Genomic DNA, 16019 nt, shown 5'->3' with positions numbered 1-16019 from the left:
AAAAAAAATTTAAGCCCTAGAACAATTTTATCCTCAAAACCCCCCCCCCCCCAATAACATATTCGCCCAACAAAAATAACAGCGGTCATTTTCAGCATGTGCTGTAGTCTAAATAAGTTTTAAGTAAAAGTGTCAAGCAATAAGTTCCTTGATTGCTCTAGCAGTCTGATCTCCATAATTCAAATAGGCAAGAGGAATGTTTGAAATCTGCTTACAGTTTAGTTATTTTCAGGAGACAAAAATAGGATTCTTTGTCCTGTTTCTTTAAACTGTTGCCACAATTTTACATATTAATTCATAGTGTATAAAGGTCATTAATGTTAACTGATCCGATAGCATCAGTATGTATTTATATTATGTGGCAAAGATTACTAGAAGCTATTATATGTGCACTGAAAACCGAAACTCCAGAAAACAACCAATTTCCAGCACTGTACAGAGCCAAGGAGAAGGAAAACATCTGTTGTAACCATGTGTCACAAAATTTAAAGAAGATAGTGATGTGATAGATTTTGTATTTTAGTATTACAAATTAAATTGTATAATTTTATTTCATCACCACAAAATGTTTCATTGTGTTAAGTATTGTATAAGTGTACTGAATTCCTTGTAAATACATTCAATATAATTTTGTCCAAAGTAACGTCAAACTTAACATTCACTTTTTATAAGATAATACTAAATACAGTATAGAGATTATTTTAAAAATGAATAACTGACTGCATTGTTTACTTTTAAATGCATCTGAATGTGATCTAGAAATATTTTCAGAATACATTTATATTACATGAAATATGAATATTATCCAGTAGTACTAAAATAAAGAACTCCATGGAGCTGAACCCTTCTTAAGCCAGTCAAGATATCCACAGTATTTTATGGAACCTGAAAGTTCATTACCTTATTCACAGCCAATGTTATTACATCAAATGAGGTTCTATCAACAGCTCCCTCTATATCAAGGAATGCTCCTACAGAGATTTTCTTGAATTCAGTAGCTCTTTCTGTGCATGTTGCCACATTATGAAGTACAGTTTTGGTGGACTTGCCAATTTGGTAGGCATGTTGATTTTGGTGTAGAGAATGCTCTTTAGGACACTGTCCCCAGTATGTCTAACCACCAAGTTCTCCATCTTCAGAAGAAAAGGCGACAGGTGGGTAGGATGATATGCTATAGCCCCAGTGTAGTCAGATTTCCCTAGCTTAGGAATAAATGTCACTTTAACCTGCCTCCAAGTCATAGGAGTAAATCCATATGTCAGGCAAGCTGTAAATATGTTGCAAATGTGTGGAACTGAATATTTCGTTCCATGCTGAAAAGTGCCAGTAAATTTTGTTAGTTCCCACTGATTTAACTTATTTGAATGTACCTATTACCATCTAATTTTTAATCGATTGATTACATTTCTGGCTAGTTTCTAGTTTCCAGTTTCCTCTGTTCATTGTGCATTTACATATGTCCAGGTTCTGCTGACCCTGTCCAACATTTGAATTAGTCAGTGCTCAGTCTGGAAAGTGAACTCTGAATAGCTTTTTTAGAGTCCTTTCTCCAGTTTGGATGGACTGCCCATCAAGTAACTTGATAGTGCTGGGCCTGTTGGTCTCTTGTGTCACCATGATCTTAATGAGTCTGGCACTGCCTGGTACATCAGTGATCTCCTGGCAGTACCCCTCTGTGAAGACTGTTTAGCTTCATTTCTTGGTTGTAACAGGTGAGGGTTTCCATATAGTTATCCTACTAACCTGTCCTTTTAGCTATGTTAAATAGCCTTCTTGTTTTGACTCTTAGCCCACTCAGCCTTTTATTCCACCAGTGCTTTCCTTGGTGATCTAGTGGTGTTGGCCAGACAGTTGTTAAGACAGGACATGATGATATCCTGTTGCAACTAGTCAACAGACAGATTAATGTCTTATTGTGCATATACTTCATGAAATGATCTAAAGATTTATCCTTAGATTGCCTTTGTGTGACTCCCAGTGGTTTCTCTTTGGGTCCCTGAAACTAACTCCAGTTGTAGTTATGTTACCTATTTGGAAGCAGATTGTAGTAAGGATATATGGGGTTTGGATTCATAATAGGATTTATTTGACACTTTAAACGTGCAAATTGTTACTACACTTTACAAGTCTCTATCACGCAAAGAAGAATAATCTCAGTTACAGTCTTAGATGTCCCCAGTGTCAGCTACTGCAAGTCTCAACGGTCTCAACTGTCTGCCTGCAGACTTTCTCAACTCACTCTGCTTGGTCTCGCTACTAATAGCAGCTCCCCTCATTATACAGCACAGTGAGCACTGCTTCCAACAGTATCTCCACTGTTGCACAGCCATGTTGCTTAGTGACGAGTATGGTATTGTTGCTTCCTTACGAAGTTGTTACCTAGCAATGGACATGTTTTGCAGACTGTTCCCTAGCAACAGCTGTCTCTGCTGAATTCACAGTTCTTGCTTTGAGCAAATATACTTCAATATATACCTGTGGTCTGAAATGTTTGTGCTTAGATATTTGTATTTTCTGTGTTATTAATGCAACTGTCAGAAATGGCCGGTTATAGTCCCACTATCCTATTTCTTTCAGTTATTTTTATGAATACATACTTTACCCCTGCATGGCAATTCTGAGGTACATGCTATGTCACAATGTTGTTTCACTGTTGGTTCACGCACGATCACATGTGAATTAATTATTGATCTTTAACTTTCATCAATTTTAATCTGAACTTCCTCAGCACGACAATCCCATGAAACAGATTAAAGGTATGAGATATACCTGAGGATGACCATGAAAGGCTGAGACATGTTTTGATGATGAGAACAAGTGTATGAAATATGACAGTGTTGCAACAATGCAGCCATGTACATAAATTTAATTAATAGAAAATAGATACTACAGTAATACAAATTACTCGTTGCTCTCTTGTTCATGGAGATGGGCAGTATAAGGGGATAGCAGTTTACACTCTTGCTGACTGAGCCCTGAATTGCATGGCATCATAATCGTCCACCAATAGCGTTACAATAAGCACGGTCTTATAATTGGCCCTGGTAAGCAAACACATAACATATTTCGTGAATAATTAGAATGATTTGACTATATAGGATTTGAGGATCTCACCGCGTTGGTTAGGAAGAGTACTACTACCACAGTCAATAAGTTCGTGGACTGAAGTTGTTGCATTGCACTACAGCGGATATGTTGAGTCACGATATGATACACTGTCAGTTCATTTCTTGTCACAGAAAGCGGCAGTTGTGTGCGAACAGTGTAAGCAGAATTATGGCCTCTATTGTGAACTGCAGTTAAATGCGAGTGGCGGAAATCGAAAATATGGCAGTTTGAACAACGGGCAAACATCAAGTTCTGCCAAAAACTAGGCAACTCCACTAGTGAAACGCTTAACATGAAGAATTGGCTGTTGCTGCACGACAACGCCCCTGTACATCGCGTGTTCTTGTCAAAGATAAACTAGCAAAGCAACAGGTCACCATTTTTCAACCCCCTCTGTACTCACCTGATCTCTCATCATGCGATTTCTTCTCTTCACCGCTTGAAAGCAAAGCTACGTGGTCGTAGATTTCAGTCATCCGACGAGGTCGTCAAAGCCACAAAAGATGCCGTACGGGAATTTCCTGCCAGTATGTTTCAGCAATGTTTGCGGTAGCTATATCAACGTTGGCAGACTTGCATAGCAGCCAACGGCGACTAATTGGGCGGTAGACGTGGATCTGTGTTAGTGTATGTAAATATTTTGTAATATGATGCGATAAAATCAAAGTTCACGAACTTAATGACTGTACCACGTATATATCTAGAATATAACGCCGTGTAGTCAGTTGAAAGTCAAGCAACGTTTCGGAGGAATATATCGCCTCCAACTTAAGGCTCGAATAAGCTTGTCATCTGCTTTCACGCTGGTATGTTGCTCGGCTTATTCGATCCTGAAGATGAAGGCGATATGTTCCTCCGAATCCCACAAGACATTATTCTTCAACCTGTCTTTACGTTGTTTAAGTAGTTCGCAGATCTCGCCGTTAGATGTCGCTAGATGTAACATTCATAAATCTGTGAGTTGCCCCAATTTTACGTTTATGCATTATGCATTAATTAACATGTTTTATCACGACGCAAGCGAAAACTGCGTGTGCTCGTTATGTGATCAGTTCTGCGATGTATACCACATCACAAGATGTAAAAACAACCATAAATCTCTGTGTGATTATAGCAAGGCTAAAACCCAGAATCTATGTAATGCACATTCGTGCGCTTTCCTGTTAATAATAATTAATTTGCGCCCACTAGCAAACGTCTATTCCTGCCTTGATTTCTTAAAGGTAAGGGTTTCGACTGTGCCCTGAAGATGTCAGGATTCACCGGTTGTATAGAGCTGCCCTCTTTTGGAAGGTATTAAAAATACTTAGCTGTGGCCTCGTTACCAACTGTTCAAGCACGGGACCAAAGATACAATTGCTCACAGAAAAAAAGACACGTAACCTATTTGCAGCATGAGTATTGCTTGACATTGACAAACATGGCAGACCTAGTCAGACGTGTAATTCTCTTAGTACTTTCCCAACATTGTTATGATGAATACTTCATTAATTTTAACTTCTTTGATGGTGGGTGCATTAGTCTGTATGCATATGTAGTTGTTTTTAGGAAATTGTAGTTGTTGTACTGTCATAACTGTGGTAATTCATATATTGATACAATATTAGGGTTATGGTCGATGACAGAATAACAGTATAACTGCTGTTTAAACGGAAAATTATTAAGATTTTATGGTACCATATCTGGCTTCTAAAAAGTAATTGTATTAGATAATTGAGGCTTTCACGGTTGCCCAGAGATAATGTGGATACTAGTTCTGGGTGGTGCATTTCATAACATTAGTTGCATCATACATGTGCCAGCAGCTTCATATTTTGGAAACTACAAAATTTGTGTTAGGCTCAGAGGTGTAAAAATTAATATCTGAAGGAACTGATAAGTGTTATGTTAGTATTGCTCTTAGATGGGAAATTTCCTGACTGCTTAGTGCTCTACAGAAAGTACTGCTCTAACCGGCAGATACGACCAGAAATATGATTCACATAATTCTGATAATCGTTTCTCTTCCTACTGTGAAGTTACTTACATATACCGTTAAAAATATAATAATTATCCAGTTATCCTGTTATCCATTAGGCTTGTGACTAATACATGATTAACAAAGTGTCATTTAGAGCTATTGATTGACATGGGAAGAAAAGAATAATATTGAGTTTTGGGACTTCTTGAACAGTGACTGCTGCTAAAGGGATGGAATTGCTCTGGTGATGATGACGAGTAATTTTTAATATTTGTGTTTATTTTCTTCTGCAACTTGTTTGTCATCTCTTTGGAACTCTTGCACCAACTTTATTGTTTCAGGACCATGTTTGAGAGCAACATTAAGCACAGTTTTAGGACTGGGGATTGTAGCTGGCTCTGTAATGGGTAAGTTATTCTGTCATTTTGAAAATGTGTTTCTGTTATTCTGCTCTTTCTCTGGCTGAGAATGTAAAGTGCTATATTTACTTTAACAAACTGCCAAACTTATGTCACTTTTAAATATAGACTTTTCTCTAGGTTTTGTCTGCCAAAGAGAGTCTAGGTTATCATGAACCGAAGAAGCATAAGCCAAGGTTTGATGAAGGTATGCTCAAAATTATTAGATCAAAGAAAGCAGGCCAAATTGCAATTGTTAAAGGATCCAAGCAAGTTAAATAGGGATAATCTGAACAATATAAGATGTGAAACCAGCAGGCATTTCAGGAACAAAAAGAAGGAATATCTGAAAGACAAAATTGATGAGCTTGCAATGAACAGTAGGAACAAGAACGTTAGAGACCTGTATAGAAGAATAAATTACTTTAAGAGGGGTTACCAGCCTAGCAGTAACTTAGTGAAGGATGAGAATGGTGATCTGCTTGCAGATTCCCACAACATTTTGAATAGGTGGAGGAACTACTGCTCTCAGTTATTGATTGTACATGGGGTCAGTGATTTTAGGCAGACAGAAATCCATACAGCTGAGCTGTTAGTACTTGATCCTAGCCCTTTTGAGGTTGAAAGTGCTATTGCAAAATTGAAATGGTATAAATCGCCAGGTAGTGATCAAATTCTGGCAGAACTTATTCAAGCAGGAGACAAAATATTATGTTCTAAGATCCACAGTCTAATTACTTCTATTTGGTGTAAGGAAAAATTGGCTGATCAGTGGAAGGAGTCTATTATTGTACCAGTTCCCAAGAAGGGTGATAAAACTGACTGCTATCAACTTCATACAAAATTTTGTCCAACATTCTTCCCTCAAGGTTAAGTCCATATATAGATGAAATTATTGGGGATCATCAGTGCGGGTTACAACGTAACAGATCAACTGCTGATCAGATCTTTTGCATTCGTCAGATACTGGGGAAAAAATGGGAGTACGATGAGACAGTACAACAGGTATTCATAGACTTCAAGAAAGCCTGTGATTCAGTTAGGAGGGAAGTATTGCACAATATTCTAATAGAGTTTGGGATACCCATGAAACTAGTTAGGCTGATTAAAATATGTTTAAACGAAACGTATAGTAAAGTCCGTGTAGGTAAACATTTGTCTGATAAATTTCCTATCCAGAATGGTCTAAAACAAGGAGATCTAAAACAAATCAAATTCAGAAACAGATCAAATACAAGGAGATGCTTTATCGCCACTCCTTTTCTACTTTGCTTTAGAATATGTCATTAGGAAGGTCCAGAGAAACCAGATGGGACTGAAATTAAACATGACACATCAGCTGTTGGTCTGTGCCGATGATGTGAATCTACTGGGTGATAATATAGATACCATAAAGAAAAACACACAAACTTTAATTGACACAAGTAAAGAGGTTGGTCTAGAAGGAAAGACAGAGAAAACTAAGTATATTTTGCTGTCTCGTCATCAAAATGCAGGGCAAAATCATGACATAAAGACTGGAAACAGATATTTTGAAAATGTGGCACAGTGCAGATATTTGGGAACAATGACAACAGATCGAAACCTGATTCAGGAGGAAATTAAGAGGAGATTGCACTTGAGTAATGCTTGCTACCATTCAATCCAGAACCTTTTGTCTTCTCGTCTGCTGTCCAAAAACATAAAAATTAGAATATACAAAACTATAATTTTCCCTGTGGTTCCGTATGGCTGTGAAACTTGGTCTCTGACATTAAGGGAGGAACATAGACTGAGGGTGTTTGAGAACAGGGTGTTGAGGAGAATATTTGGACCGAAGAGAGATGAAGTGACAGGAGATTGGAGAAAACTGTATAATGAGGAGCTTCATAACTTGTACTCGTCTCCAAGTATAATTAGAATGATCAAGTCAAGGAGGATGAGGTGGGCATGTCATGTAGCACGAATGGGGGCAGACGAGGAATGCATATAGGATATTGGTGGGAAAGCCAGAAGGAAAGAGGCCACTGGGGAAACCAAGGCGTAGGTGGGTGTACAATATTAAAATGGATCTTAGAGAGATAGAATGGGATGGGATGTATTGGATTGATCTGGCTCAGGATGTGGAGGGCTCTTGTGAACACGGTAATGAACTTTCGGGTTCCATAAAATGCTGGGGTTTTCTTGAGTAGCTGCAGAATTGGCAGCTCCTCCAGAAGGGCTCAGCTCGGTAAGTAAGTCATTCCTGTGTTTTCAGAGACTGGGTGAATTTTTTACACAGTACAGGGAATATGTTTTGAATTTTGAGCATTCCCAGTATATTCATTATGTCCTCTTCTCTGACAAACATTATCAGACACTGTCTACTAGCAAGAACCATAAAATAAACAACGACCCCTTCCTTCATCAGTCCTTGTAATTAATTATTTTCATAAATTTTGCAACAAAACTGTAAACTGTAGAATCACATAGTACATTCAGGATTTTGTTTTTACTGTATTGTAATGAGTCGGATAACTCAGTGACTTTAGTGAATGGCTGCAGGCTGGAAGACTGAGGTGCAGTTCCTGGGAGGGCAAAATTTTTCAGCATCATCTTCACACCAACTTTCATGCCCATCCAGTCTCACATCCAATGAGAATAATACAGTTTCAGTTAAGAATGTTTGGAGCGTTACTTCTGACCCCCAGTATAAATTCATGGCTTGATGCTTAGGTACAGAGCCAATTTTATCATATAAAATCCAGTGTTTTAATGGTGACTGCATGTGACAAAGTCTCCTTGGGAATTAGGAGCATTTATATGGAATACAAATCTGACATTTTTGAGACTGATAATGGAGACGTTTTCAGATATCATATTTTTACTCAGGATACACCTGGCCAATCACTGAGTAAAGTTCATCTCACAAATTTACCAAGGTTACCTTGTTCACTGTATTATAAATTTAGTTATAATTTCTTAAAAATAAAGGTTTTTTGGTTGAGGGGGGGGATGAAGTGAGATATGAAAGTAGGTGCACCCTTTATGTCTTCTCCCTTAATATGATTGTCATTCGCAAGTAACTCAACTCTTGTTTATCCTGCATATTTTATTCTCAGACTGTGTAATGGAACAACAAAAATCCTGGAACATTTTGACACAGGGAGATAAAATCAAGGAGAATGAAATAGTGAGGACATATACCATGCATGAGGGAGATGGGAAATTCATACAAAATTTTAGTCAGAAAATCTAAATGGAGGGGAAGATAGATATGATATGAAGGTGTGAACTGGGTTCATCTGGCTCAGGACTACTACTCAGGCTACAGTATGTGGAGAATAATATTAGAATTGACTTTGAGAAGTAGAGAATTGACAGTGTGGACTCTATTCATGTGGCTCAGAGTAGCCAGAAGTGGACAGTTCCTGTAAACATGGTAATGGACCTTCAGGTCCATAAAAGGTGGAATTTCTGGGCTAGTTGAGTGACTATCAACTTTTGAAAAAGGGTTCTTTCTCTGTTGAGTTAGTCTTGTGCCCTACATGTTTTATTAAATTTATTGCATTCTTTAATTAATGTTATATTTTAGCGTCCTGTTGCACTGATTTAAGTCCATGATTTATTTAATCCGTCTTGCAGTGCATACACTCATTTATCTCCTTCTCTCCCTCGCACTACATGTTTCGGCATAATAATGCCATCTTCAGGTGCTTACTTATCCACGTCAAACCAGTTCATTGCATGCCATGTTCACACATTAAAATAACTAAAATATGTATCTATCATATACATTGTCCAACGTTAATTTAATTAAATCGAAAAAAAAATGCTAATGGATCTAGGCCCCATTTTGGACACTAATTGAGAATCGTTCTTTTGATTGGTACAGATGTTTAGATGACAGTATTTTTTGTCAGACTGTATCAAAATATTACACATGTTAATATTAAAAAAGTAATTCTTAGTGTAAACTTAGCCCTGTTCCGTTTCTCGAAATCGTGTCTTTGTTGAAGTTGTGCAGTGTGATATTTTTGTGAGATAGTATGAAGAGTGCAGTATACATAGTTCTGTGAAACGGATAAAAGGTAAGGTAAAGTTGTCCCTGTGATTAATTAATTAAGCACCCTGCCATGAAAATGAATGAGGGAATGAAGGTATAGCTTCACCATTTTTGACCTTGGCACTAGGTGGGGGCTTCACATCCCAGCTGTTTTACCCATGGGGAATGAGCCCCATTATCTATTGCATAGGGGGCTTGGTGGTCCCCACAGCTGGTCTGGCCATTGTGGAGGAGACAAAAATCTGTGGCCCTTGCCAGTAATTGAGCTCTGGCCATCCATCCTGTAGCCCTTCTCTATACCAACTGATCTATCCTGACTCCGTATGTAATTGGTATGAGAAGTATTTCAAATATGAAATTTAATTCACTGCATACTCCTCAGGTACACACGTTACCAGAAATTTATTCAAAACTTTACAAGTTATGCTGTATTTAGGTCTAGGGTGTGAACATTTAAAGTAGAATTCTGCCCTCAAGTATGTCATAATGTTGGAAGAGTAATATATGTGTCATATTTTTAGCCTACTGGAAGGAGAACTTATGCAACTACATTATCTGTTTTTTTTTCAAATGCCATAAATCTTCATGAAGGTTGTGGCCCTGAGGAACATTGCAGCTGTTTCTTCATTTCCATTCTCTCCAGCACAACTGAGTTCTATGTGAATTTTTGTTTGCGCTTGTATAATTCAATCAAGTATCCAGAAATTTTTAATGCTGATAGATTTTGAAAATATACAGGGTGTTTAGATTGGAAATGTACATTCTGACAATCACATACAATATAGATTTGTGTTTAGAATTCATGATATTGAACTACCGTTTTCTGCATGTCAGTGGACAGAATAGGATATTTGTGGAAAAGCCAGAAGGAAAGAGATCACTGGGAAGACCAAGGCATAGGTGGGTAGACAATATTAAACTGAATCTTAGAGAGATATTATGGTATGGATTGGATTGATCTGGCTCAGGATAGGGTCCAGTGGAGGGCTCCTGTGTACACAGTACAGAACCTTCGGGTTCTACGTATATAAAATGCTGGGAAATTCTTGAGTAGCTGCGGAATTGGCCGCTCCTCCAGAAGGGCTCAGCTCCATGAGTATATATGTAAGACAGAAACATACATAAGGGTTTTTGAACGTTCGTCTTTGAAGAGTACTGTCTTTTGGTGTACAGTGCTGTTTAGTCTGATGGAAGGAGAATGTACGGGATGTAATGCTGTATAGTCGTGTAGAATATGAGGTTCCACCAGGCTACATGACATTTGATCCCTGAAGATGGTACTTTTCCATAGTCATTGCTGTGAAAACTTCAAATCTGGCATCCTTTTTCTTTATTTATTGCATAAAATCCTGTAAGCTCGTATTTGAAAAATTGCAAGTTNCGATGGATAAAGTCCAAAAACCCAACATATCAGTGTGTTATACACCATCGTCAGAATCCTATAGTAACTACTTGCAAGTTTTATGTTTGTCTGAAAATAAATTTTTATTGAAGGTAGATAACTGAGTTACAGAAATTTCAATTGGTAATTTTTTTTACCTCCTCAATTTTACGGAAGTAGGCGTATTTACTACTGTGTATTCCTTGAGGTATATTTGGCGTATACATATGTATGACATTTTGGAAATTACCAGTTGTCCCTGTGCTTACTCAGTTAAACATCACACATTGATGATGTATGTGGGAGTGCAAGTATAGCTCTACCATTCTTGACCTCGGCACTAGCTGGAGGTGAGTGGTCAGCTTCATGCCCCGGCCGCTTAACCCCCGGGGAAGGAGCCCCCCGTACCCAGTTGAGGAGGTTGGATGGACCCCAGAGCCTGTCTGGACGACGTGGAGAAGAGGTAATTCTTGATCCTACCGGGACTCGAACTCTGACCCCTCGGTCGTCCACCCCGTAGCGAGTCGCTCTACCGACTGAGCTATCCCGGCTCGTAGACGTCCTATATATGAGGTGTCTCGAGTAATGGGCAGTACCAACATGCCTGTGGTGCTAGATTCATAGTTACAGGCGAGGCCGGTCAAAGCAACCGGATTGGTTTAGTGGTAACGCTGAGTACTTCTGTTCTGTTGGTGCTGGGTTCGAATCTCGACCGGAGTATCGGCTCTCCTGACTGACATTCTTCCTGGTTTTCTCTTCAGGCAACTGCCGGGGTAGACCTCGATCAGGCTATGACCGCTAGCTTCCAGCTCCTTTCCGATGCATGATTCAACATTCGCCGTGCCATGCGATACTATACAGTCTGGCTGGAACCTGTCACTGACGTTTATTTTTTTTTTAATTCGCTTAGTGGGGGGGTGGATTTCAGCTGGGTCCACTCGGCACGGCGGCCACTGATTGGCCTATTGTAGCCTGCCCCGGTGGTTATGACGATGGAGAATTTGGTGGAATGAAGATTGGCAGGGGAAATCGAAGTACTCGGAGAAAATCCGCCCCAGCGCCACTTTGTCCACCACAAATCCCACTTGACCAGACCTGGGATCGAACCCGGGCCGCCGCGGTGGGAAGCCAGCAACTAACCGCTTGAGCTATGGCACTGACTTTAGTAATCAGCTAGTACATGTTAATGCTGTTGTTTTCTCCTCTGATTTGTCAGTGTTAATACGTACTTTGTTAGATAAGGTTTGGTTCGGACAAATTTATGATTTTATGAAACGATACAATGGTGAATCGTACGGTGAGAAGTGTGACAGTAAGTCAGGAAGCTTGCAGTTCCAGGTAGCTACTAATACCTTGAGACTACAAAGTCGAGAAAACAAGTGAAAAATTCTTTCCCTCGTTTTCTCTACCAAATGATCGCTTCCTTTTTCGGTATGTATGTAATATTTACATGTGTCCGAATATCTTTCGTTACAATTTTTTCCTCCCACAGACCTAACTTCTTGTAAATTACTTAACGTGAAAAGCTGAGATCATAAATTCTGTCGAAATGCCTTCAGTACAGTTTGGGGCCTTGTACCAAAAAGTCGAAATAAGAGTTTCGCTTGGATGGCTAGAACTGGCTGAGGTGCGGAAGTCATAAAGACCAGATAAACAAGAAGATCGTCAAATAATCAACGGTCCTGGGTTCCCGGTTGTTAGTAAAACTGACAGGCATGCAATGGGCTACTGTACTCGGTGATCGAGTATTGTGCTGTGACATGGGGGAGGACAACCTCCGGTCGCTCCAAGCAGTCGAACCACTGCTAGGTCCATGTGCGGCCATGTTTTCACTAGGGCCGTCCAAAAGAGTCTTGTCTCAACGCTACGGTCAGAACATCTCTGACTGAGGCCCCTATGTTGGCTCCACACAAGCAAAGCCGAAGATCTTCACTTTATATCCAGCCAGAACTGGGTACTGACGAAGTATGCTATTAGAGGATTCGTCCTCCTGTCCCCATTCCCTGCATATAGCTTACCCGAGAGGCCTATAACATGTGGGGCACGCGGTAGCGTAGTTGATTGAGGCACTATGTTACAAGCCGGATGGTCGAGGGTTCGATTCCAGATGTCATTGGATTTTTCAATTTACCTAATACTTCCAACCGCACTATGGCCCCGAGGTTGACTCAGCCTCTAACAGAAATGATTACCAGGAACTTCCCGGGGGGTAAAGGGCGGCCGGCGCGTAAGGCTGATAACCTAACGGTCATCTGTGAGCCTATTGTTTAGAAAAATATGGGAGCCTCGACGTCTCAGAATCCTTTCGGCCCCCACGGCCTGTTAGATGGATAGTTATTTATTCTTATAACATGGTGCCGCCTCAGTGTCCAGAGGCCAGTCAGCAGTCCTGTTACCTGTCTGCACTGTATCCTCAAGACCAGTTTTACCGAAGTTTTACCGAATTTTACAGGTTTACCGAAGACCCTTCAGTGTAGAGCTTCGGGAACAGAAGCGTAATTATGGATATTAAAAGTTCATGCTGTAATAAGAATTAATTCGAGACATCTTAGAAATCAAAACCACAAAGACTAAAGTTTACATAGCTAGTGGCAAAACAAGAACTCAGTGGTAGAGTAGTTTATAAACCACGGCTAGGGACACAATACAGTAAGTTACTCCTGATCTACATTTTTTTGGTTGAATGATCAACTTATCTCCCGCGTTGCGTTGTACCAGTTTTCTTACAACAGACATTCTGGTAGCGTTACGTAATGTAAACGTCCGAGGGTTATTGGATCGTTATAGGGTAATAATAATTTTAGCGTTAAGATACCGATGTCTAGCCATATAGCTAGGTAGTGAGACTGTGCGTTCTTATTGGTGGTTTTCTTGCTGTACGGTATTTAGTGCTGTCATTGTTGACTCTATGGCCAAAACAGTTAGCCCAACTCATTGAAGCTACCAGTTTAATTACTGGGTTCGAGTACCTATTAGGTAATTGGATTTTTTCAATTGACCTAATCCCTCCAGCCGCATTATGGTCCTGGTGTCGACTCAACCTCTAACAGAAATGAGTACCAGGAATTAATTAAATAATTTTCTTGGGGAGTAAAGCGCAGCGAGCGCGTAGAGCTGACAACCTTACCGCCATCTTTGAGCCGATTGTCTAGATAGTGTGGTACCCTCAACGTCTCACAACCCTATGGACCTTCGCGGTCTGTTACAGGGATAGCTTTACTTTACTTTTATATCTAGATACAAACTTGGGGCCTGCAATAACAAATTCAATTGTTCTTGTATTATTGATGTTAATTCTGTTCTTACGTTGTCATACCATGTTGTGGGCTATGAGGCTGATGTTTCGAATGCTTCATAAGTATATGCTGCCTCCAGCTTCAGGGTTTAAGTATTCTATATTTTGTTGAATGGCACAACAGACCTGTGCAAGTCAGGGATTCCCGTATTCTAGGCCTCAGAATCGTATTTTATACACATTGGTTAGGACTTCTTGGGTGGGGGATCAGCCCGTCGCAGTTCCTCTACCTAAGAAGGATAAGACATACAAAACGCAGACGTGCATTCATGCTTCGAGTTGGATTCGAGCCCACGACCCCGGTGCTCTAGCGGTAGAAGATAGCACACGTCACTGACTGCGCACCTACGGTGATTGTTACAAATTTTGTGTAGCTTTGTAGGTAATTCCAGTTCTGAAGCCTACCCAGCCTCCTATGCGATGAGTGCCTCGGACTCTTTCCCCGGCCGTAAAGCGGTTGGGGCGTGAAGCTAACCGTTCGTCTCCAACTACTGCAGAGGTCAAGAATACATGGATCAGCACATCTACTCCCCTATACGTCTTCATGGCGTAGTACATAATTAGTTAAGCACAGGGAATTTACCTTGCCTTGTGGGTAATTAACGCAATGTTTGCATGTATTATCACAACTATTCAAAGTGCTTCGCGCTACCTTTGCTGGGGAGCCAACGAGGCCTAGATCCAGAGTATAAAGTTCATGATAATGTCGAGTGATGTCGCTTGCCACAACCCGTCTGTTTCTGCCATCTACTGATCTCGTTAGATTCTTCATGACCGTAATCTTGTGGCAACTTTTTAATCCCCTTCATCTTACATATTATATTTTTTTGTTTGCCTACAGTCTCGAGATCGAACGTGAGCTAGTATAAATTAGAGCGTACATTGACGTTTCTAGCAAAACCTTTACGCGAAATAAAGTAATGAAAAGTAACTAAAGTAGATAGCCCCTTACCAAACTCTTAGTACAGTCAGCTCTGTCTATACTGGACCCTGGAGTAATTGGAAACCTACCTTTATCAGAAAGTTTCTTTGGGCCGGTAGTTCTAGGCTTAAACCGACGCACGTTTATTCCTAATAAACGGAAACTGATTAACGCGGAATCGAAAAAGAAAAACAGTACTGACTTTAGGTTTCACAGTGGTTCACGGATGATGTTAATTCATCTCCTGGGTCTTTACACTCGAACTCTGAAGATGCACGTAGCTTGCACTTCCGAAACGTTGTAATAACATGAGATCTGAATCAACAAGGAAAGCAGTAGTTTAGTGAAAATAGTCTGCTTGAATGTTATGTTCTGTGTTCATATAGGCCTGTTTTTATTCCCTGAAATAACTGAGTAAGAACACGCCTATCACTGCCGGGATTGAATTAACCTCGAATGGTGACAAAATAGGTATAGGTTTAGTTTTATATTTAAGCATCCTGTTGCACTCTACACGATAAATGATACAGACTCCGTCCTAAGTGCAAACAATATACATTTATATGTCCTTGATCTTGCTCTTCCTACACTACATGTTTCGGCCTCTATCGGCCATCATCAGGTGTATACTCTTAACGTTGCTGCCACACTGAACCCAGTCTAAAACTTAACATTTAAAAACACAATGTCACGTTCTTCGTATTATCAACATCTACATCGTTGATATGTGTCTGGTATGTAGATTATGTTGCACACGTCAAACCCGATATTCTTGTAGTAGCACTCTAAAAATCTTTAGTTATGATGTTTTTAAAATCTTTTAAAATTTACTCTAAATTTTAAATTTAAAATTTAAAATTCTTAGGGTTACTCGCCCTATGTCTAAGTGCTGGAGCGGCTAGTTCTTGTTTTCACACTGTACAGGTGTTAT

General features: G+C 39.8%; 1 protein-coding gene across 1 annotated transcript in view; it reads left to right on the top strand.

Annotated features, from left to right (window-relative positions):
* Window positions 1-4528: 4528 nt before the first annotated feature.
* The window catches only part of LOC111861418 (mannose-P-dolichol utilization defect 1 protein homolog), a 137873-nt gene continuing 126382 nt past the window's right edge, over window positions 4529-16019 (top strand). The window contains exons 1-2 of the mRNA XM_023845963.2: window positions 4529-4616; window positions 5410-5475. Of these exons, the coding sequence (XP_023701731.1) occupies window positions 4529-4616; window positions 5410-5475 (154 nt within the window). The remainder of the gene's footprint in view (window positions 4617-5409; window positions 5476-16019) is intronic.

This window comes from Cryptotermes secundus, unplaced genomic scaffold (genome assembly GCF_002891405.2).
Source record: "Cryptotermes secundus unplaced genomic scaffold, Csec_1.0 scaffold646, whole genome shotgun sequence".
NCBI classification, from domain to species: domain Eukaryota; kingdom Metazoa; phylum Arthropoda; class Insecta; order Blattodea; family Kalotermitidae; genus Cryptotermes; species Cryptotermes secundus.
This window is presented reverse-complemented; position numbering and strand designations above follow the sequence as displayed.